At 34.2% G+C, this 24,300-nt stretch overlaps 1 protein-coding gene across 4 annotated transcripts in view; it reads left to right on the top strand.

The window, feature by feature from the left end:
* The window catches only part of LOC130622189 (biogenesis of lysosome-related organelles complex 1 subunit 1-like), a 53,231-nt gene that overhangs the window by 22,709 nt on the left and 6,222 nt on the right, over positions 1-24,300 (top strand). The window contains exons 4-6 of one of the 4 annotated variants that reach the window (XM_057437624.1): positions 86-249; positions 1,433-1,523; positions 1,640-8,752. In XM_057437624.1, coding sequence (XP_057293607.1) covers positions 86-249; positions 1,433-1,523; positions 1,640-1,665 — 281 coding nt within the window. In that variant the 3' untranslated portion in view covers positions 1,666-8,752. Of the gene's footprint in view, positions 1-85; positions 250-1,432; positions 8,753-24,300 lie in introns of those variants that run through there. The other 3 variants (XM_057437622.1, XM_057437623.1, XM_057437625.1) reach the window with 3 other exon arrangements.

The following is a 24,300-nucleotide window of genomic DNA, read 5'->3' on the forward strand; positions in this document are numbered from 1 at the left end:
CGAAAAACAGAATTTCATTTCATAAACCTTGTAATCGTAGCTAATACAATACCAGGAAATGTGAAAAAATGTTTTAAACTTGCAGCAATTATAGGAACACATCAGCATGAACAAAAAAACAAAGCACAATGTGAAAAGCGGGCAAAAATTTTTGGAGCACCTTACCCTGAGCGAATTAAAAATGACAAATGTGAAAAGCGTGCTAGTATTGCAGAAAGACGTGAGCATGAAGAGATAAAAATGAAAAAGGTGAGTAAGTTTTGCTACTGTTGTTGGTACTGGCATGCATGAAATTATACTTAAGAGGATGCGAGATAGATGCGAATAGTTTTAAGTCCTGATGGAAAGTCTTACATTTTCGCACTTGTCATAATAAGATAAAAAAAGTCAGAAATCCGTGCACAAGTTATTGACTTGATATTTATTTTTTTCCTGGTTGTTTAGAAAATTTAAACAGACTTGAAAATGTGTTAATATCCAGAAGAATTCTATTTAAAAGCTTACCATTTTGCCTAAAGGACAAATATATGTTCCAATAGACTAGCATTGCCTCAAGGAATTGATGGTGATGGTAATGTAATGTTAAAGTTAAAGCTCAAGTTAACTTATAGAGGACACGTTTTTACTTTGAAGCTGTTTCACCTGGAAAAGTTCAGGCAGCACTGCAATACTCAAAAACAAATAACTCTCTGTACCAAGATATTGCTATTAATATAGCTCAGATACCGGCCAATATGTTATCTCTAGCTGAACCTGTTGAAATGCCAATTGAAATACAGTCGGAAAATCATATTCCTGAAATTGTCGAAAACGTGTAATTGAAGACTTTTGTAACCCATTAATTGAGTTTAGGGTTGGTTCTTTAGAAAGCGTTCTTTTATCTAATGTTCCACAACCTAAATAGGCAGTAGTTGCACCAGGGGAAACTTTGACACCTCTATCACTTTTCATGAATAAAAAATGTGGGGAATTTTCTCATCCATTTCTCCTTACTAAAAAATTTGGATACAGAGCTGACTGCAGTATTAACTTAAATCCAGTGAAGTATTTTCATCAACGCTTGCTAAACTATAAACAGAATTTTCCTACAGACTTAATTACATTTTTTATGCTCTTTCAGTCATGGTATGTCTGAATCTAAACAACAGCCAAGTTATTATAGCAATAAAAAGGTCATTTCCAGTCGTTGCCAATCATAACTTTCTGTTACAAAATCCAAAAAAAAAATCATTTATTGCAAAAGACGAAGCTTTTAATTTCATAAATACAATTAAAGGAACTCCAGTTTACTAGAAAAAGTTTCTCTCCGAGGTTTACGCCATTGTTAAGCAACTTGGTTTGCCCACTTTCTTTATAACGTTAAGTTGTGAAGATTTAATGTGGAATAAATTGATTTCAATAATTTCAAAACTAAAATGTGAAAATATTTTAGAGGAAAACATTGATGAAAATGACCTATTTTGAGCGATGCAGTTATTTAAATTTTAATCCAGTGTTGCTTGCAAGACACTTTCGATACAGAGGTAAATCATTTTTCAAAGTAATTTTGATTAATGGGCCTCTTGGCAATGTTAACTATTATGCGATTCGTGTTAAATTTCAGTTTCCTGTTCGTCCTCATATTCATTCTTTTTTATAGGTTTTAAATGCCTCAGTATTAAGTGAAAGAAATGATGGTGAATATATTTCGTTTTTTAATTCTGTCATTAGGGCATATGTTCCAGGTAGTGATTTAAATCCTGAGCTCTATAAACTGGTAACTACATATCAAATTTATTCCAATTCTAAGTCATGCTGAAAATATAGAAATAAAAGTTGTAGATACCATTTTGGACGTTTATTCAGTGATCGTACCTTTATTGCTACTCCACTATCAATCAATATACTATTAAATAAAAAAAACTCTTGAATAGCGCAAGTTGCTGCTTGCCGTGGTTAAAGAATACATTGATGAAAACTTAGACCATCGAAAAGAAGCATCTTAAATTCAAGTCCCATCAATAAAAAAGATTCTTTAAGAAGAAGATTTATGAAGATGACTATTATGAGGCTCTTTCTATCTCTGATCTCTAAGGTTTAGCAGCTTGGAAAGCAAATATAGATTTGCAACCTGTTTTTAATCATGACAAGGCTGTTACATACATGTGTGCCTATTTTTCAAATTCTGAAGATGAGACCCGAGGCTATGAAGCAGTCAGCAAAAGAAGCTTTCATTTCAAATAATGCGGCTATAAAAAAAATGAGAGCAATTGCCAGAGCATATGCTTATAAAAGAAAATGTTCGGTTCAGGAAGCTGTTTATATTTTAATGCCTGAGTTGTAGCTTAGAAAAACATTTCCATGTGTAATTTTTGCTAATAGTAATCTTCCTGAGAATCGTTTTAGAATATGTCGCAGCAAGGAAGAAATTGTTGAGTGACCCGAAGACAGTGTTGATATTTTTAAACGTAACATGATAGATCGTTACACAGATAAACCAAATGCTACAGTTTTACGGTGGAAAGTATAATATTGTGGATAGCTTTGCTATGTAGAATTTATAGCACATTGTTACTTGCCTGCGAAAGATAATGTTGTAAACGATAATTAGGCAGCTGTTTACAGGATACTGTTTGAAGCTGAGAATACCAGCTGTAACTACCCCCGAAATATCCCTTTAATGAACTCAAAGGAAATTTAAAATGTCGCGAGCTTAAAGCAGTATCTGCGTTATTATTGAGAGATACGCATATCATTTGCTTCTTATGTTTTATCCTTTTCGTAATGAAAATGATCTTAAATGTTCGACTTCCGTAATATATTTGGACAAGCTCAATCAACTCGGTGTTATTGATAATGTCAATAGAAACAAACAATTTTTTGAACCTTGTGCAAATTTAGTTAAGAAAGCATTAATAAATTTGCGTTCAAATTTATCTTCAAAACAGGATCAATTTGCTGATCAAGAAAATGATAAAGTGGCACAATGGATGAAAACCCTCATAATTCTGAATCAGAAGATCCAGTTGGGGATGCTGTGATATTAGATAATGTTTTCTGTTCTTGCTCGTTGCCCACTGGTCATTATTACTGAAGTTAAATACAAAAATTAGATCACTTAATAAAAATCAACGACAATGTTTTGAGGTAATTTATAATTGGGCAAAAAGATTTACTAAAAATCTGTCGGCTGTTCAAACTATTGAGATTTCTCCATTGGATGTGTTTTTACGTAGAGCCGCTGGAACACGTAAATTACAGTTAATAAAAACTGTTTATCACGCTTTGACTAAAATCCTATTATACAACTCAAAAAATTGTAAGATATTATTACTTGCTCCAACAGGTGTAGCTGCTGTTAAAATTAATGGAACTACTATTCATTCTGCTCTTGGCATTCCAGTTGGTAGAATTGGAAAAAATTTACTTAGACTCAATGATGAAAAGGGATCTGCATTGCGAAATGTGCACATTATCTGTGCAAATTGCGAGCCATTATCATTATCGTTATCTCTACGTTCCTACTTTTTTTTCACTTACGGTTAAATGAAATATTCGGGTTTTTAATGATGTTCCATTTGCTGGTATAACTGTGATAGCAGTAGGTGACTTTTATCCACTGACTCTGAGTACAATGATTTGTGGCAAAATTTAGCACATTTGTGGAATCTTTTTAAGATGGTTGAACTTCATCAAAATATGCGCCAAAGGGGACTACCTCAACTGAAGAAGAAGATGAGAAACTACTAAAATCTCGCTTTGTTACACAAAGCAATATAACTTAACAGTTAATATTGACATTGCGGACAACTTAATACAATTACACATATATATTTGATGCCACTGGTTTTTGTAATAATATTTCTATAAAATTTGATGACTATCAAGCTGGCCAAAAAAAAATGCAAAACAATCCTTCCGCAAGGCAACACAGATGGGTTCTTATTGAAAAAACAGAGGCAAATATTATAATAAGGACTAATAAAGATAGTTCTGCAATTATAAAGGGAATAAAGTTCCCCTTGATGTAAGCTTGCGTTTGTACGGTCAATAAAGTGCAAGGTTTAAGTCTTGAGGCAGTTATTAGTTTTTTGTTATTAAAATTTAAAAAAAAATTAACAATGGTCAAATGTATGTAGCTTTAAGTAGAGTTACTTCCTTGAATGGACATATTAACAGGTGAATTCAAACCATCTGCTATTAAAGCTGATGCTGAAACATCATGTGAATATGATCGCATGAGAAGAGAAGCTGACTCCAACCATTACATAAAGTTTATAATTCCGAAACTTGACAATTACGTTATTAAATACAAGGTCCCTAAACAGACATGCTGTAGATATTTTTCATGATCAATTTTTGATAAACTCTGACATATTGTGTCTCACTAAAACTCAACTTTTACCAGAACAAAGTACAGATGGTGTTTCTGATATTTTAAGTAATTTTCATATGTTACGTAACAAATCCATTGATAAGTTTCAAAGTATTTCTTTTTGCCATGATCTTAATGCTGAAGTTAATTTTTACCAAAGCACTGGTATTTGAAGAATTAAAAAAATCATCTTTCTCACTCAATCTATTCAAGTTAGTGTTATGCAGAAAAAACACATCTTGTTTGTCTTCTTTTTCTAATTCTGTAAAGCGTTAACTGATACTGTTCAATTATCATCAATTTAAATTAATGGGCGACTTTAATATTAATGCCCAAGGTCACACACGCCCAAGTGCATTGTCACATTGTCGAATTTTACCAGATAGTACAAGAACCAACTCATCTTGGTGGAGCAACAGTTAACCATGTATATGTCATAAAAAGGAATTGCTCAATAATTTTGAACATTTTGTATAATGTGTATACTTTTCTGACCAAGATGCCATCAAAATTCAGTTAAAAAAACCCAACATAAAACAGTAATTATAGGTTGGGTTTATAAATGGATAGAAACATGGGCTATTATGTATAGAACAAATTGAAAATTCAGTTTTCTTCTGCATGGCTTTGATACTGCTCCAACATTGTGTCTTTGTTATATATTTATACATGTTTTAGATTAACTTCTAGCAGTTATGTATAAGTGATTTTAATTATGACTTAAGTTTAATGACACTTAAAAAAAAAGTTTAAAGAAGTTCTGAATTGAAACAAAGGGATTAACGAAATAACAGTCATGGACTGGAGACCGCTAAGACATTTTTTAAACTTACTGTTATAATAGTTTAAAACATGTATTGAAGACATGGGGTAGCAACGAGTCATAACCTAATATTAAACATATTAACACGCAACTAATGGACTCAGAATCGCAGCGAGTGATATACCATAAATGTACGATCCATGCCGTTACTTTACTTTCTCTCGATACACCACTTCAAGTGAATGGTATGTGAATGATGCTGAATCTTAGACAAATACATCAAAGTTAATAAAAACAGTATTCAGTATTTTTTAAAACTATTTGCTCCAGCTAAGTGAGGCAACGGTATATTAAAACTGTAAATCTCATAATTTAAAAGAACTATAGATTCTGGGCAAATTACATTGTAAACTGTTATTAGGATTGTCATGCAACTTTTCTACGTAATGTTATCTTTCCACGTTTAACGTCTCCCGTTCTAACTTATGTATTATTGTAATTTCGTGAAATTGTATAAAGCTTAACTCTCTGTCTAGCCAGAGACCTGAAGCCAGCGGGACAAACAGAGTTCGAGACAGAAGACCCCGACTTTTGCGCGTCATAATCGTTTTTTTTTTGTTTTTTTTTTACAAAATTGTTTTCAACAAGTTGTTTTGGGAACAACTGTAACTACATAAATTAGGCACACTCTATGTTACTGCGATGTTACTTTTTCTCTTTTATTAATCGATGCAACCTTTGAAACCCTTTCATTCTCTTCCTCCGGTTCTATTGACTACCTGGACCCCGACACCTCTCCCGCAGCAGCAACTACCGTTAGCGCATTATCGTAATAAGTTTTACCAGCCGCTGATTTATTTAATGCGGGATTTTTTTTAAGACAGCTTGTAAATAGTGTGCTGAAAGATTGTATTTTCGTTCATGTGGTCAAGAAAAGAATTGCCAGAAAACATTTATTTGGCTATTATTGTTTTGTGCATAAGTGACCTTTTTTCTCTTTTTATAACTGCATATATTAATGTAAAAAGAGCTTTTATTCATTTACAACAGTGTAACTTCTCTTTTTCACATTTTTATTTTCTCATGTCATCTCATCAATTCTACACAAACTCAGAAATAATCAAGTTAAAAAGTATTATTTATTAAACGTAGTAATGCTCAGCAAAGTTATAAAGCTTTTTGCTGATTTAGAATTTAACCTCGCAAAAATCTTTTATTAAAATTTTTGTGTAAACTTTTGTCGAAGAGAACAAATAGATCAAAGTAGAAGACTCTTATTGATTTATGTTTTATGTGTTTTAAACCTTCGTTGTTTAAAAGTTTTAAAGTCGTTTCAGAAGCGTTGTTTGACCCGGCTATAAGAAATTGGTCTAACTTTGGTCTCCCGCGGTTCCGAGGTACCCAGGCGGGAGGTGACGTAAGTTATTTCTGTCAGGGTATTTCCGTTGTGATGTATCGTCAATAAATTTGAAAAATTAAACATAACGTTTTTGGCAACTAAGGGAAAATGAACAAATGCGATACTCCTGTTGCAAAAACTAGTCGTAAGCCTGTAGAAAAATCAACTTTGCCGGAAGAACAATAAAGTAATATAGGTGGTTTAAGGCTTTGGATGACGTCAGCAATGCATATACAGTAAATAGTTTTTAACATTTTTTACCCGTTGCGTCTATTGTATAGAACTTGAGATTCTGATCAAGAAAATGTGTAGGATTGGTACTCACAACAAACGGTTCAGAAGATATAACAATTTAAAAACTTCGCTGACATCAGCAGACTAACCAAAGTACAGTACCTGGTAAACCCGAAATATGCGGATTGACCCAGGTTTACGAAATTACTCCTATTTTGGTCCCAGTACTAAGTGCCCTCTCCCCGATGTGTGATGCAGTTTACCCCTTACGAAGTATTTAACCCGGAGACGTCAGCTACAGCAACAATCAACAATACCTATCGTTGCGAGATCTTTAGAATGAGTATTACTTATTACTAGATCTCATTTGTTTTTTTAAAGAAACCTGAAAACCTGCAGTATTCATTAATAAAAAATAGGTTTCTGTTTATGAAAAAAAAAATGAAAAGATGAAAAATAGGTTCACTGCCACAACATATTTGTCCAGCATACAATACCCTGCATACATAGCTAGCTATATACTCAAGTTTTGACTGTTCGCCGTTACGGAAAGATTGGAAAATAGTCAAAAAGACTCGTATAGTTAAGCTACCTACATAAATAAAGTGTACAAACAATTATGCCTCTGCAGCGCTGACGTGGTACTAGATGGCTCAAAATTTTAAAATCAATGTTATATCAACATGTGACCATCCCCAATAAGCAGATATCAGAGAGTGTTCTTTGTTCTTTAAATCTTATTGTGGGTACCTCAAAATTCTGCATATTCAATTAAAAAAAATGTTCAAAACTTTCTCTTATTTTACTTGTACTACTCATGACATTTCTTTGCATCGTCTTCAGTTTCAAGTCATGATTTCTTAACCACCGGTGAAGTTCAGGTACGTCGCTTTTACAATAGCCAATACTGTGGACAACGTCGCGGAGCTCTTGGGTAATTTTGATAAGATATGGTTCTGCTTCATACTTTTCAGATTTTGGCTGCTGATATCAGTATATTTTAACCCTTAACAGCCACTTCCCGTATATATATGTAGAATTGTCTATAAGTTAAAGAAAAAGGAAAAGTATACTCTTTGTGGTAAATAAGTTTGTTGAGGTTGAAACGATCCTACTTCAAAACTCCTCAATTTCGAAAAGTCTACTCAGAAGTTCTCCAAACCCCTCCAAAATTCGTACTTTTTGAAGTTTTTCCTCAAATCCTTTTAACTTAGTCTTAGAACGAGGGAAAGATTTGATTACTTCACTGTAAGGTTGGGGTGTGCGTGCAATTCACTGAATGGTTTTAGCCAATAATAAATTGTTGTGGTGTAGAGTTTCTTATGTATGATGTACGCTCATAATAAAATCATACTCTTATTTGGCCATTCTGTCCTTTATCATTTATTGTTCCAATAAATCTGCTCTCAATTGAACTGAAACTACATTATTTTAAACATGTTATGTCTTCTGTAGTGAAAATAATGTTAAAAGCTAAAGATAAATTCAGTTATTAAAATATATGGTTGCAGAACGAATATTTTAAGCCTTGATTGCAAAAGTATTAACAAATGTAAGTATTGCAAGATGCTTTCAATATTTTCTTTTAATTTTAGTTCAAATAAAAATGACTTGTTTTCAGCTGTGCCTTCTGATATTAAGGTGGCAAAATCATTCGCATAGAAAAACCTTTTTGATAAACCATATAACAAAATTGAAAAGAGGGGTCAGATGGATGTTTATGTGATATTCTTCATGGAAAAGTTAATACTAACATCATGCATAGAGCTCATACTGCTTTATCTCTTATCAAAATTGATTTAAATGATCATGAAAATTAGGGGCAACGGCAATGGTAGATTTAGGTTTTGCTCTGAATTATGAGGTTAAACTTCTTAAAAGAAACGAGACGGTAAGTGAAAATCAAGTAATGAACTTCAAGAGAGAGGCTATTGATTTCTTGGCTAAAATGTGTTCTCACTTGATTTGGAAGAGTCGTTTGTCCTCCCATTATGCCTGAAAATATTATCCAAATTGGTCAGCTCGAAAGCCATTGCCCCTATTGTCGCTGACAAGTTTGAGTACCATAAATTTATCATAATGGCTGTCAAGGAGAGAAAAATCGAGTTTTTAAAGTTTGACAATGAAAGAGCAACGTTTGGATCTGTTTTTAATGAGTTTTTTGTCATATTCTAAAGATTTCGTTAAGTTTGCCAAAGTTATCAAGATTCTGCTGATCCTATCACATGGCCCAAATGGAACGTGACTTCAGTACTTATTCAAATCTTCTAGTGGAAAATCAGAATACAGAAAGCTTAATAGTTCAAAAAGTCATCAATGCCCACAACCATCAATCATTTAATATGTAAATTACTGCAAAACTACAAATGTTACGCAAGCACAGGCAAGGTATCTGGCCTGTTAAAAGGAACGTACTCAGAGTTCGATGAAGTTAGCGAAAGAGGAAAAATATAAAAGCAAAGAACAATGACTTTGTTGCAATAAATATGAGTATTTACAAGCGAAAGGATCGATTTAAGTCATGAAATCGGCTGCCGATGACTTCGTGTTAAGACCATTTGCCTATAAATGTTATCAATAAAAACTTACGATTCAGACCGTAGATGAGCTAACATTTATGCTTGATGGAGATTTGATCTGCGCACGGCATGGTTGCTGAATAAAAGTTCATGATGCCATTGTTGATTTAGAAGACTAGACCGGTTGCCTTGGTCTGCTCCATAATAAATCAATTTACATGTTACAGCTATCATAACAAAAAAATATAGGAACAAAGGCTAAAGGCTGAAATACACGATCCGTTTAAACGGAAGGTTTAAACCTGATGGATAAGTCATAGGTGAAATTTGATCTATCCGCCATTTCAAAAAGATGGACGTGTTCATCTTTTTTAATTAAACGGATGATCTTTCACTATTAAAATTTCGTAAATCTATTGTTTTGACGTTTGACGTCATGTATCACTTTCGGAATATTATGCAAAATACAGTTGAAAACTGCAATAAAAAGCAATAAGAAAGAGAAAATCGAGAAATTGAATTTACAGAGGATTTTATCGAGAAATGGCGTTAACGAACCTGTCTGTGGGATGTAACGTTGGCGTCGTTTAAAGACGGACGTGAAAAAGAAATGCTACAAAGAATTATCAACTATAATTTCAATAACCGGTAGTAGATATTTCTTCTACATTTTAAAAGTTAACATGAAAAATTCCTTTTTAAATATCTCTCTTTTCTCTTCTTTTAGAGAACGATGAAAGTGAAGATATATTCGTTACGATCTTATTATCTGAGGGTGTTAGTCAAAATGAAGACATCAAAAAAGAGTGGAGCGGGAGTTAACAAAACATTTGAATCAAAGTGCATGTATCCGAGACACAGTACATCATATTTTGTAAGTACCGGTTGAAAATCCAAATACTAAACAAAGTATTCTTGCCAGTAAATACTTCTTTCGCTAATAGAGAGTAATTATTTATCCCACTGATGCATATTGGTTGCATAGTGTTTGACATGCCTCTTCATTTGGCGTCTTGAATACTTCGGGTATCAATGTTTTGGTTGTCAAAACTTCCAGGAGGTAAATATTGTAGGGGTGATTTATATCTCAGAAAGTTGTGCAGGACACAGCTTGCCAGAACAACCTTCTCAATATTCGTTGGGTTTAACTTCAGAGGGCTTAAGAACACTCGAAATCTATTGGTCATGATACCAAAAGCATTCCCGGAAACTCTACGTGCTCTTGATATACGATAATTAGCAATTTTTTCTTTTGTGAGCGACCTGGATGGGTATGGCTTGATGATTTTTCTTTGAATGGAAAAGCATCATTAGCTACAATAACGTAAGTTAGCAACAACTCTCCAATATATCTCAGCGACGGTAGATCCAAATGTTTTTTTCTATAGCAGAAGAAGTGAGGGATTACGGAATACTCCACCATCACTGACTCTGTCGTTACAGCCAACGTCTTATAATTAGCATCAACTAGTGCTAAAAGCACTACACTAAAAGTACCTTTATATTTTAAAAAAAAGAGCCACTATTTTTGGCTTTATTGATAACGATATGTTTGCCGTCCATGGCACCGATGCAATTTGGAAGTTCCATTGAGTCTCGCATGCTTCAGCTACTTCTTTCCATTCTTCGCTATTTGTTGGTGTCTAAAATTTAAAGCAAACTTTTTATTACAATTTATAGGAATATTCGGACGATGAAAGGGTCAGACATGGCGGAAACCCAACAAGATAGCAAGAAAGAGGTGCTTAAAGTGAAGTAATCGGAGCATAAAAATACTCGAGAAACAAAAAAATAGATCAACAAAACGTCCGACAGAAAAGACTGCTACAGAATTCAATAAATTTAGCAATGAAGATAGCTTAATTGAAACCGCAACAACCGTTTTAAATAATGTGGGGTCAGTATCTGAAACAACTCCGCTGGACGAGGAGGATGGACAGACAGTGGCACACCCGTTGTGTAGTATTACATAAATATTATTTAAAGCACAATTCGGACAACTAGCTCCTCGGTTGTCATGTCCCAACATTTTGCAGTATCCACAAAACCATTCTGGTATGGCTGTTAAACGACCTGGTTTTCCGCCACAGATGTCGTCTCCCAATACATCTTTGGAAGTACAGTGGACTGACTCTCTGTAACTCGAACCCCTATAACTCGAATCTCTCCTTAACTCGAACGATTTCGCTGGCACGGTGGGAATTTCCTAATAAACTCTCATAACACACTCTATTACTCGAACCCCTATAACTCGAATTTCTCCTTAACTCAAACGTTTTCTTTGGTCTGTTCGGGTATTTCCTCTCTATAACTCGAACGTCGTGATATGTATCTAAAACTTTATATGACACAAGCAGGTTTTTTGCATTGTTTTCATTCGAAGGAAACGTAAACGATTCTTTGCCTACAAGGTCGAAATTTTATCCTGTACAAAGAAAGATTTCTTTACCATTCCATATTCCAAGGGGGGGAAAGTACACTTAATTGGCCATTTATACAAATTTTATACAAAGACTTGGAAAAACCCCGAATTCTTTACTACTCGAACATCTTTGTAACTCGAACGGTTTCCTATTCCCCGTGGCTGTTCGAGTTATAGAGAGCTAACTGTATCGTATTATAACTTTCCTTAAATTTTCATCTTCTTTTTATAAAAACGATTGAGAGAAAAAATATTACCTTCATATAACGTTCTTTTGAATTGCTGTATATTGCATCGCAAACCTCTTAAATAATTTTGCCAAGTGTGCTGTGGACACGAAAGATATGTTGCATATATAGGTGAATATTTATCATAGCACATCCGTATTTCATTCTCAACAGAGAATGCTTCACCCCGATCAGACCTCTGATCATGCTCCCAGTTCTGGGGACCGCGGATCGAATCCCGCTCACTGCTTGGCAGTATGTTACTGATGAACAAAGTAGTTCTTCTTCAATATGACTTACACGCATTATACTCGCCCGTCATGATCAGAGGTCTGATCGGGGTGAAGCATTCTCTGTTGAGAATGAAATACGGATGTGCTATGATAAATATTCACCTATATGTATACACACCATCCGGATAAACTATGTGAGTTCATCACTAACATATTGCCGCACGTAGTGTAGTGGGTTCGTCTGCGGCTCCCAGGTCTGGGGACCGCGGATCGAATCCCGCTCACTGCTTGGCAGTATGTTACTGATGAACAAAGTAGTTCTTCTTCAATATAATATGTTAAATATTGGAATAACTAGCACCCATTGCTAACACACGAATTGTTGCAGCAAGCTTTATGCAAGGACTAAGCTCAGCGCTATCACTGTGTCTTGTTTTTGTATGGATGACTCTGTAATTGCAAGCAATTCATCAGAAACATCTGGACTCATTCTCAAAACCGTTTCGTATTCACACAGATCTTCTTGTTAAACAACATGTGACGAACTTATTTTTATTATTTTATACTTCTGAAAGTACTGAAAAAATTGATATTTACTTTGCGAGTAAAGATAAGGAAAGTAAACATTTGTGAATAAAGATAAAGCCACCATATTGCGCGTTCGATTTGTTGTTGATTGTTTCCGATCTGTATATTTATTCAAATTTGGCGCCATCTCATCATAACAAACTTCATCGTTCTAAGCTCGTAGTATGTTGTGGAAAAGAGGCTCAAAAAATATTTTTGTTTGTCGTTAGCTACAGATTTTTTTTAAGTTAAGAAGTTTAAACGAAGGTTATAAAATGTTCCTACTTGTATAGTACATAAAATATTCTTATTTATCTCAAGTCAAATATCTCATTTTGTTTAATGGCCTGCTTACTTTCACACAATGAAAATTATGTAAAAATGTTGTTAAAAAGATTTAGATACTTAGTTGTGAAATATTGTTATTTGTTATCAAAGTAGTTATCTTAAGGGATTTTAGGATTCAGAAATCTATAATTTTTTTTCTTTAGCTTGAAATTTATTTTCTGCCTGCCACAAAATAATTGTTTTGTTCGCCTCTCCTTAAATGTAACGTAGAGTTGCTCCGCGTTTGCTTAGAAACGCGATCAAGCTTGCAACCAGAATCTCAATTAGCTAGCAAACTCAGGAATCAAAAATAGTTGGTGAAGAGAGTCAGTTATATAGACAACGATATTAGAATATGGATTACAACAGGAGGAAAATGGATTATGATTTCGTTAGCGAGAGTTCGCTATATCTGGGGTTTTGTAATACGGAATCTACTGTATTGGAAACGGTGTCGAAATGAAGATACGTTAAATCTAAATTTGTTTTGCATATCCTCTTATTGCACTGCACCACCTAGGGATTTTCGTCTTCAATACCCAAATCTAAATAAATTAGAGTACTACTTTGTCCGGCACTCATCGACCGCCGTACTAATTGCATATTAGTCCAGGAAGAAATTTTTTGAATCAAACCAGTTTATGACATTCGCTAATGTGCATTCCGTTTGTCTTGCTTTATTGACTTTTGACCGAAATAGAATCTGATAGAGGACAAAATTTCAAATTTTATTAATAGTTTATGACATTATTCGTTATTCGCACTCTGTTTTTCCTTTTTGCTGACTTTAGGCTCAAATGATTAAGATTTTTCGGAAAAACAGTTCCTAATCGAATATTAGCCCATGACACGAGTTTATAACTATTCGTTACTAGTCGATAAAAGCCCGTGGAAAAATCCACTTAGGCAGGATAAAAATGAAAATGAAGCGTTATTTGAATTGTGATGACGTCAGCAATCCATCCACAAAAAAACATTAGAAACTTGTTTTCACGTTAGGGTTGTGTAGAGCTTAAAATGCTGATCAAGAAAATGTATATAATCATATGCTTTTGATAAGCGGTTAATGAGATATAAGGGTTTAAAAATTTTGTTGACGTCAGCAACGGCCTGGTGAAAATCTAAAAAATTTTTTTTAGAAATTTGTATACCTGTTACCTTCATCGCATAGATCTTGAAACGCTGATTAAGAAAATGTATAATATTGTATGTTTTTGACAAACGCCTAAGGAGATATAAGGGTTTAAAAATTTTGCTGACGTCAGCAAAGTCTCTACCAAAAGTTCCAAAAAAAATTTTTTCACAAATTCGCACACCCGTTGCATTCATCGTATAGATCTTGAAATGTTGACCAAGAAAATGTATAGGAACATGAACTTTTGACAAACGGTTGCAGAGATATTGGGGTTTGTAGGTTTTGTGATGACGTCATGAACCCGTCCATTCCGAAACAGATTCGGGGACCCAGGTTTGGAAAAATAACCTAAATTGGTCCCAGGTGGTCCCTAGTTACGCACGCGGTGAAAAATCATTGACGTCACTATCTCGTTCTCAAGTTATTTGGCCTCAAAGTTTTAAATGCACTGTAATGGCTTCATTAATTTAATATAGGATATTGACGTTAAAGTAGTGTTATTGACGTCGCGGCCTAACGTCAGAAAGTTTTACATTTAAGACATAAATTTTTCGGCAACATCAAAGGAAAATGAGCACATCCACTTTGCCTGTTACAGACACACAGACACACTCTCCGTATTATTATAAGAGACTAGTCGATAAGGCCCGTGAAAAAATCCACTTAAGCAGAATAGGAGAAAAAAACAGCCGAAATTTAAATTTTGCTGACGTCAGTAGAGACATGTCAAAACACAAATTTTTTTTTCAGAAATGTGTATGCCTGTTGCCTTCATCGTATAGATCTTGAAACGCTAATCAAGAAAATGTATTGGATCATGTACTTGTGACAAACGGATGCAGAGATATTAGGGTTTAAAGGTTTTTTGATGATGTCATCAACCTGTCCATTCCGAAGCAGATTTGGGGACCTAGGTTTGGGAAACTTACTCAAATTGGTCCCAGGTGGTCCCTAGTTACCCACGCGGTGAAAAATCATTGACGTCACCATCTCGTTTCCAAGTTATTTGGCTTCACTAATCTTAATTAACTTTCCTTTGACGTCAATATTATTTTAACGTTAAAGTTTGGTAAATTACAGAACAATTATATAGGCGATATGTTTTATAGAATTTGTTAAAGAAAATTATAAAGAATATAATCCAATTTGCAAAAGTCACAGACAGACAGAAATGGCGTATTATATAGATTCTTACTCCATTTCTCTTCTTTCCCTAAATTAAGCTCGAGATAAAACTTTGAGAAGAAAAAATATTAAATCGAACACCAGTTTATGATATTATTCGTTAAATGCATTCAATTTGTCTTGCTTTATTGACTTTTTGCTGAAAGAGGATCTGTCAGATCAAAATTTTTCGAATATAACATCATTCTATAACATTATTTATTATACGCACTCCGTTTTTCTTCTTTTTGAACCCAAGAAAAAAATTTGGAGAAGTAAATTTTTCAATCGAACAACACTTTATGATATTATTCGCTATGTGCATTCTGTTTGCCTAGTTTTGGTGATTTTAGGCCTAGCTGAAGAAAAGTTCTCTGAAAAGGGTTCCGAATCGAATCAACCTCGTCCCCAGGGCTTGTTAGGCTTTTTATATTTGGACGGCCTGAACAAGGCCCTGACCCTGGCTGGTCACTTGACAAATTTGATTGGCCGTAAGAACTCGCATAATTAAAACGCGTCCCGCAAGTGATATTAGAGGCAAAATTATGTGGCGAGAAAAAATCAAAATTCGAGAACTTTTACTGGTGATGGACCGCGGATTAGCAATTCAAAAAGTAGCTCTTTAAAAATGTTGGCTGTTATTCTGTGGGTGTCGCGTTTGGTTTGGTTTTTGATGTTGTTCTACTAGCTAAATGTAGCTAGATTCAAAATTTTGGAAAAACATTATTTTTGATATGGAACTGCAACAGTTCTGAAAGTATTTTACCAGAAAGAAGATTAACAATAACTGGTTGAAAACAGGTTTGAGTATCTTGTGTTGCTAAAAACTCACTCTGTTAAATGAACTGAAGAAGGAACGAACTTCACAAGCGATCAAAACTGTCATACATATATAGCTAGCTATATGTAACATAATGTTTAGCTATGGAAAAGTAAGTGTATATCATCTTGTGTGCTAGGGTAGACTTAAAAGTACTTATTATTATTTAATATTTTGCTTTATGATTTCTTGTTCCTGCATCGAATATGGGTAGGCCTCGTATCTTACACAGGAACCGTAGGCTATGTACCATTTTGTGTTCTGTTAGAGTATTACTTTGTGATTTGTGTTCTCACTGTACTTTCAACATTCATCATTATTGTATGATATTCTTGTGTATGGACAATATATACAAATCCTTGTCAGTAAAACCCTTACAGTAGTTTTGTTTGTTCTGTAATATTTCTAATTCTTACATTTTCAGAAAATGGAGAATGCAAACATAGCATGGCAGCAGCTATAACACCAAAGAAGTTTTATCCAAGAAAAAATGTTTTGCAACAGGGAGTGTGTAGATTATGTGGAAAATCCACTCAGCAGAGACACCTAATCAAAATTTTTTCTAAAATTGGATTGGCAAAAAATCTTGCTTCAAAAGTGCATGAAGTGTGTGGCATAGGTATCAACGAGCATGACTGTATAACGAATGTCGTTTGCCGAACATGCAAATCTTTTATTACCAAGGTTGAGGAGTACAGGAAATCTTGTCACAAGGTCCAAGGTGAACTTAATCGAAACATGTCTGTCAAGAGAATGCTGCTACGCGAAGATTGTAACACAATCACAAGCAAAAATGAACCTTCTCCTAGGAAATTATTTGATTTAACAAACGTACAAAGTGCAGATAACATTGATAAGAGAATATTGAATCAAGTGACAGTATTTTGAAAAAAATGAACAATGTTTTTGGCACAAAAGAAACCTGGTTTTAAAGATGTTTTTGTCAACTTATTACTCTCTGATCTGAATATGGCATGTAAAAGTCTATGCAGGGGAGAGATGAAAATGGTTCAACTTTACTTAACAATACCTATGATGGACTTTCAAATTTGCAGATCAAAAATATCAAAACTGAGATGTTGAAAATCCCCTATTTTGTCGATATTCGGGAAACAATTGATGGTGATATTGAAAGTAGGCAGAATGAAATAAAATATGCTTTCATTTACTCAATTCTGATGCAGTCACGTTCACGAACTAAGTTTATTTCAAAGAATTAACACCATTCTTTTAATAGAAGGTGGTTGCAGTAAACAGGTGTGTATGTATATTTTGTTTTTAGTTGCAGATACGGTTTCAAAGATTTGTGTTTGCTTGTGCCCGAGCAGAAGAGAGGTTTTATTGGATTTGATTGGTGGTCATCTTTTGCAATATTCATACCACCTCTTGCATAAACCTGAATCCATTGCTGAGAATGGAACGATAAAGTATTTTAGGGAGAAGTTTCGTCGAAAAAATGTTACTCCTGCTAAAGTACTGGATTCTTTTGATGGATGTGAGGAATTATTTATCAGTCTTGGACGTGCATATATTGTTGTTACACTAATGAAGTTTTTTGGAATGGAAAGTTTGAAGGATAAACCATCTGTTTACCCTTTCCCTACTAACTTTGTTCATAAATCTGATGCTGAGAAGACGCGTATATGAATAACATATTGACAAAGTTTTTAGATAAATACTTGCTGCAGAAATCCCCACCAAGAGATGGTGATGATTTTGTTGAAAATTATGGTTTTTGCGTAATATTTCTTACGATCCTGGTTCTGCAACTCAAGGATGCAGCAAAAGAAGGTGATGGAAACCGTACTCTTATCAACCAAAAGATGCTTTTAAATGTGTTTAAATCTTTAGGTTCTTACAGCAAATATGCTCTGGAAATGTTTGTCAGCATTGCTCAAGTTGAGTGTTTACTGACACCACGATTATCTGAGGAGTTTAAGTGGGGCAATTTTGTCAACTGGCGTGGCGATAAGGGGAAAATATTGAAGACGACCTTCCTCACGAGGTTGTGAATAAAGTTTCCAAAAATATAGTTCAGAGAATGGGTCCTAACAAGACAATATCATCTATAACTAAAATTACTGAAGCTGCTAACGGAATTTAAGAAATCCTGGAAAATTATGACAAAAATGCTAATATACACAGATCCTCTACACAACATAGCACCAGTGATGCTTTTGAAGATGAGAATGAAATGATATTAGATCTTCTCGAACTAAAACCTTTTCACCATTCATCAGGTCGTTTCCATAACAGTTTCCCAGCTATAAAAAGGTCACCTTTGCGCTATATGAACGTGACAGATTTTCACAATTGGTTGAAAAAACACAGAGATGAAGTAGTTTGAAATTAGTTGCATTTATTTTCTTTAATATTTTTTACAATTTTATGTTATGATATATATTATATATGATATATATTATATACCTTAAAGGTAAAATATTAATTCGAGTTAACGTACAAAAAAGATATGCATCTGAAATTGCACAAGTGGAAGCTTTTTTTGTTTGAGTTCTTTTCTAAGTTTGATGGACAGAGTTCTTTTCTAAGTTTGATGGACAGAGTTCTTTTCTAAGTTTGATGGACCAGAGACATAAAAATTGTCAAATTTGCTCCATAATAAAATATACAGAAAAGTCAGTGTTTATATTGCATAAAAATAGTTTTTTCATATCCTTGTTATAAAAAAAAAACTCACAAATTTTTAACACCTAGGAGCATAACATTTAATAAGGTCGTACATATTTTTTGAGTACGTTTCATCGCAAATACCAAATTTATCAAACATATCGTCCAAGGTATGTAACTGTTGTAAGATGTCTTCAATACATCTCTTTAATAATAGCCGTATTCTGTCTGTGTGTCCGCGAGAGCCGCGTCCCGTAACGGAAACACGAAATTTTTAAAATGTGCACGAATATCAAATGCGATATATTTTTATTGACTTTGTTTTGACCGCTCGCGCGTGGAACACCATTCACAACGCCTGATTCTTTAAAAAAAAACCAAGATTTTCGCGACCAGAAAGAATCCAAGATCTTCGCGGAACTAAGGCCATTTTGATAATGGTCGTGTTTGTGGTCAGTGTGTGAGGTTTGTAGGCCTGTTTGACTTTTTTATCTTCTAAAAGCCTTATATATTTGTAATATTTGTTTTCTGTTTGTTTTCAATGTTAGGATAAATATATTGTCACGTTTTTTAGCCACGTACAGATCTTAAACGCACCAGTTTTAGGATGTTTGGCTAGGAACGAAGATTAGCTAGCTATAGCTACTAGCTAGCTAGAGCCTCACTTATTGCTATTATGTATGGTATAAGAGCTTTTTATCCTAGCCAACATTTATTTTTATGTTGAGGCTGTGGCTATTTAGCTAGCTCCTTAAAAAGTGAAAGTATAAAAATGCAGTTTGGCTACAACAATATTCTTAAGCAATATATAATTTTTATGCTAAATGCAGTTAGCTAGCTAGGTATAGCTACATATTTTATTATTTTTCTGCAAACTTTTTCTGCAAATGAAATGGCTGAGCGATTGTTTTGGCTGGACGAGTAACGACAGGCTGTTCCCTGTGTTTTTATTTAAACCGAAGTTGCAATGAACATTTTTGGAAAAGGGTAATACGCCTTATGCGCCTGTTCAACTGTGTTTAACTGTACTAAGCGGTTAGCCCAGTGTTAAAAACAGACTGTTTTTTGTAAAAGGCTGTTACGCCTATGGGCATGTGCAACACCGTTTACCTGTATATACTAAGGTCAGCCCACCACTGTGACAATTAATTTTTAAACTTTCTTGTGAATCACGCCTGGACTAACCGCTCAGCCCTGTGTCTGCGAGAAAGTTTTTTCAAAAGGGTATTATTACTATACGCTGTACAACACGGTTTAACTGTACTAAGCGCTCAGCCCAGTGCCACGATTAATTTTTTAACTTTTAAAAAGACTTTTCCACAAAATAAAATAATATTGACTGATTGTTTTTGCTATGATGGAGTAACAACACTTTGTAAACTCTGTTTTTATATCAGTTATTGTTGCGGGAAAGTTATTTTTTGAAAAATATGTTACAGTCGCACACTATAATGTTGTATGCGCTTCAAATGATTAACGACATACTGTATACCTGTACTAAAGCGCTCCACCTGATCTGCGGGACAGTTTACAGCTCTTATTAAGCGCTCCACAGAGTGTTCAATGCCGGATCACACCTTTACTTGTGGCTTAACCCGGCGTTTCGACGCCGGGTTTCCCGGCTAGTTTTGAATTATATTCTTGTTGCAGTAAGACATGGAATAACGCTAATTCAGATTGGATTTTTACTTCAAATAGTTCTTTTCGTAACTTTTCGAAATTAACACCATCCAGTGGTCTGAAAGTTTTTTTTTCAATGTGGTTTAATACTTTGTCTTCACAATGATTCTCATCTCCATTACAATTAGAACAACATGAAACTTGTACTTGACAAGAAAATCCAAAATATGTGAGAATAGTTTGTCTCAAAATCGACTCTGGATGAGAAAACAATATCTTGATCTTCCCCAATTTTACATTTTCTGTTATTTGGATTTTGTGACCGATATCTTTGCTAAATAAGCTGATAACTTCACTAGTTTCCTCTCTTTCTGTATTTAAAACGCCAGCTGCAACACATTGAGCTTCCATTGTTTTTATTTGATCTTCAATAATTGACGTCAATGGAGTCACGACGATTACAATGTTTTGAGAACATTTTCTTGGTAGAAAATCAGGCAACAGTTGGTATATCAAAGACTTCCCATATCCAGTTGGAAGAACAGCCAGTACGTCGTGGCCATTGAGCAAGCTTTCCCAACAGGCAACTTGCTTAGGTTTTAATAAAAAGCCGGCCACATTATTACATTCAAGTGAAGTTTGAATACGACTAAATAAATTCACCACTTTGTCCATTTTCTGCATTTGGCGTACTAAAATTGTAACTCGCCGAGGTTAAAACATGTAATAAGTATTTTTGATGATGGTCTCGACTGCCTGTGTATATTTTTACCGTGTGCGTTGGAAGAGCGAGCCAAATAATTATTTTTAAAATACCCACCATACGTGGGTATTTTGTCGGCACGTGACCAGCCAGGGCCTGGGGACGAGGTTGGAATCGAATACTTAGCCTATGACATTTTTCATGTTACGCACTACCCTTCTCTTGTTTTCTCTGAATTAAGCTCGAAATAAAATTGATAAAATTTTGAATCTTTATTTTAGCCCCGGGTGTCAGCAACACAATGTAACTCTATTAACCAGAGCTTTTTAAATGACACGTACAAAGTAGTGTGATATGTTGGTTTACCCTTTCATCGCGGCGGCAAAGTTTCAGGACAGTTTAATCACACTGGATTCGAATCATTGTTATTGCTCATTTCATTGGATTAAAAATTCTCTATTGTTTCCTCCCGTAAACGGAAAGCTGATGTTGTTGTGCTTTGCTGATATAAAGTTATATAAAAAGATATAAAGTTCAGAAAGAAGATCTTTATCTTTCATCGAAGCACGGCCCTTGTTAAGATGGAAATAGAAGCTTTTATTGCTATGCAATCTCTGAGTTTTCGAAATTTTGCAAGCAAAAATGAAGTAAAGTAAAAAATATAAAAGAGAATTTTCAGAGTTTTTGCAGGGAAATTTTTGATTTTTTTTTATAACGAAACAAACGAACAAGCAAAACAAACAACCCATTTTTATTATGATGTGTATGTAGCTAGCTATGTAGTTAAGAATCGTAGCTAAGAATTTATTTGCGGATAACTTATTGTGTTTTAACCGGATAATGTTGTATTAACATAAAGTTTCATTTTTTTAAAAATTATCAGTTTATGTTTGGATTTGATTTTTTCACATGCGCCCTCACAAAAGCACAACTCATCGAATATGAGTTGTTCTTTTTTTCTTTCTGCATACAGTTGACTCTCTCTATCTCGAACTCGCAAGGGACCAGAAAATTTGTTCGAGATAGAGAAATTTCGAGATAGAGAAAAATTGACAAAAATTGGATTTTTTCGTAAAAAACGTATTTTTAACCTTCAGTGTATCGGGAGTTGATAGAGGTCAATGAGAGATGTTAAAATGTTAATATTCAATGCACAAGACTTCTTTTAAAATAAATACATAAAATAAATTTACAGCTTTATTTAAAGAAATCGGTTATGTCTTTTTGTTTAATTGATGCCACTCTGTCTTCATTATACATTTTTTCGAATTTGGAGATAAGCATTTGCATTTCATTGGGGATCCCGTATTTTTCTGCTGCCTTCTTGTTTGACATTCCTTTCTCTATTTCCCGAATTATTTGACATTTTTGAATTAAAGAAACGTTATTGAGTTTTCTTTTTAAAGCCGACATCTTCACCTCAAGAAGGTTTCTGGTTCAAAACACTGTAAACAATGTTTTGTGAGTGACTTTAGAATTCGAACGTCAAACATTTTCGTTCGAAAATGGAACATTTTAATTCGATTTTTAGTGTAAATAGGTTCTTAAATTCGAAAAAGTTCGAGATAGAGAAACAGTCAGACGGGACCGAGATTTTGGTTCGAGATAGAGAGGTATTCGAGATAGAGAGGTTCGAGATAAAGAGAGGAAAATAGCTTAGAGCCTACACAAATGTCCAAGGGACCGAGACTTTGGTTCGAGATAGAGAGATGTTGGAGATAGAGGGTAGTCGAGATAGAGAGAGTCGACTGTATTCTTTTTAAAAAAACTCTCACGCGCGGAGGAGAGAGCTTGGATACAAAAATATGTATTTTTGAAAACAAGCACTTGCCTGGAGTCATAAGAATGGTTGAAGAAACTCAAAAGCATGCAGAAGTTTGATGACCCTCGTAAACTAGACTTTCTTAAAAATCTTATTCAGAAGGTGTCAGAGTTTGGCTTTATTCTTCACTAGTTTTTCTTCCTCCTTTTACACACCATGTTCTAATTATTTTTATGAACAAATTGGCTTGACTTAAATTATTTTCAGGCCATAGCCATGTTAAGAACATATTGAGAATAATTAGGATAGTTTTTGTCAAGAAAGTTAAGAACTTTGAGGCTGAAATGTAAAAACACTATTCTTATAAAATACAGCGAGTGTATCCTAGAGAAAAATTTATAATGTAAAAAGTAATTTTTCCGTTGTTACTGTTTTTAACGCTACGAAGTAGGCGATGCAGTGTTGATGACGTTATAAAAAAACCTTATTGTAAACAAACTTAAAACTAAGTCAATGTTTATATCTGTTACGACGTTACGATCGTTTGAACTATGTTCGATTCTTAAATTCGAAAACACTGCATTGTTATCATACACAGCACGCTTCAAAAGAATTGATTTTCTTGACTATAAGTTTGGGTCTGTACGGCAAACTGTTCTTTTAATATTTTGGATTGAAATATTTGGGTAGATATGCAGTATATCTAATGATTCAAGTTTTTATATTTCTCATGTATTAATAGACACCTTTGATTTTTTGGACATTTTCCATTTTTATTTTATAATAATTTTTTGTTGTTGTTGTTGCACATGCTTATATTTTGAGACGTTTTGTTTCAGCGGTTATAATCATAGAATATTGCAGGTTGTGAGCAACGTCGACCCTAGGGCTTTTTGCTATCCCGTTATAAAAGGGCAAAGAGCGCGGGGTCGAGGTTGAAATGCGAGTTTTGAAAATTCAAATTACTGTGTTGTATGTTTTTGTTTGGATCCCTTACATCGGTTTAATGAGAGATTCAGTGGATTCTTCCACGGGAATTCAGCTAGTTAATAAATGTTGTGGAGAAACATTGTGGCATCCGGCAGAAAATATACATTTGTTTTTCTCACGTGGTTTTTGTTCAAGTAAAAAAATTATGCTTTCGATATAAACGTTTTTTTCTTGAAACGTGTTACATTTTATTTCAAATAATGAACTTTAATCCTGAAAACGCTATTTTCGTTCTGTTCTTCCTTGATTCCATTATTGCCTTTAGGCGAAATAAATAAATAAATAACTTAAGTTGGTTAATTATCGCGAATTTCGCTAATTTTATTCATATTTTTGAAAATTAATCTTCGCGGAATGCATTTATTGGGCCTCGGGAAAACAACTTAAAAGTAGCTAGTTAGCAAGAGCATAAAGTATCAGAAAAAAGCCCTGG

The sequence above is a fragment of the Hydractinia symbiolongicarpus genome, chromosome 12, assembly GCF_029227915.1.
Source record: "Hydractinia symbiolongicarpus strain clone_291-10 chromosome 12, HSymV2.1, whole genome shotgun sequence".
Taxonomy (NCBI): domain Eukaryota; kingdom Metazoa; phylum Cnidaria; class Hydrozoa; order Anthoathecata; family Hydractiniidae; genus Hydractinia; species Hydractinia symbiolongicarpus.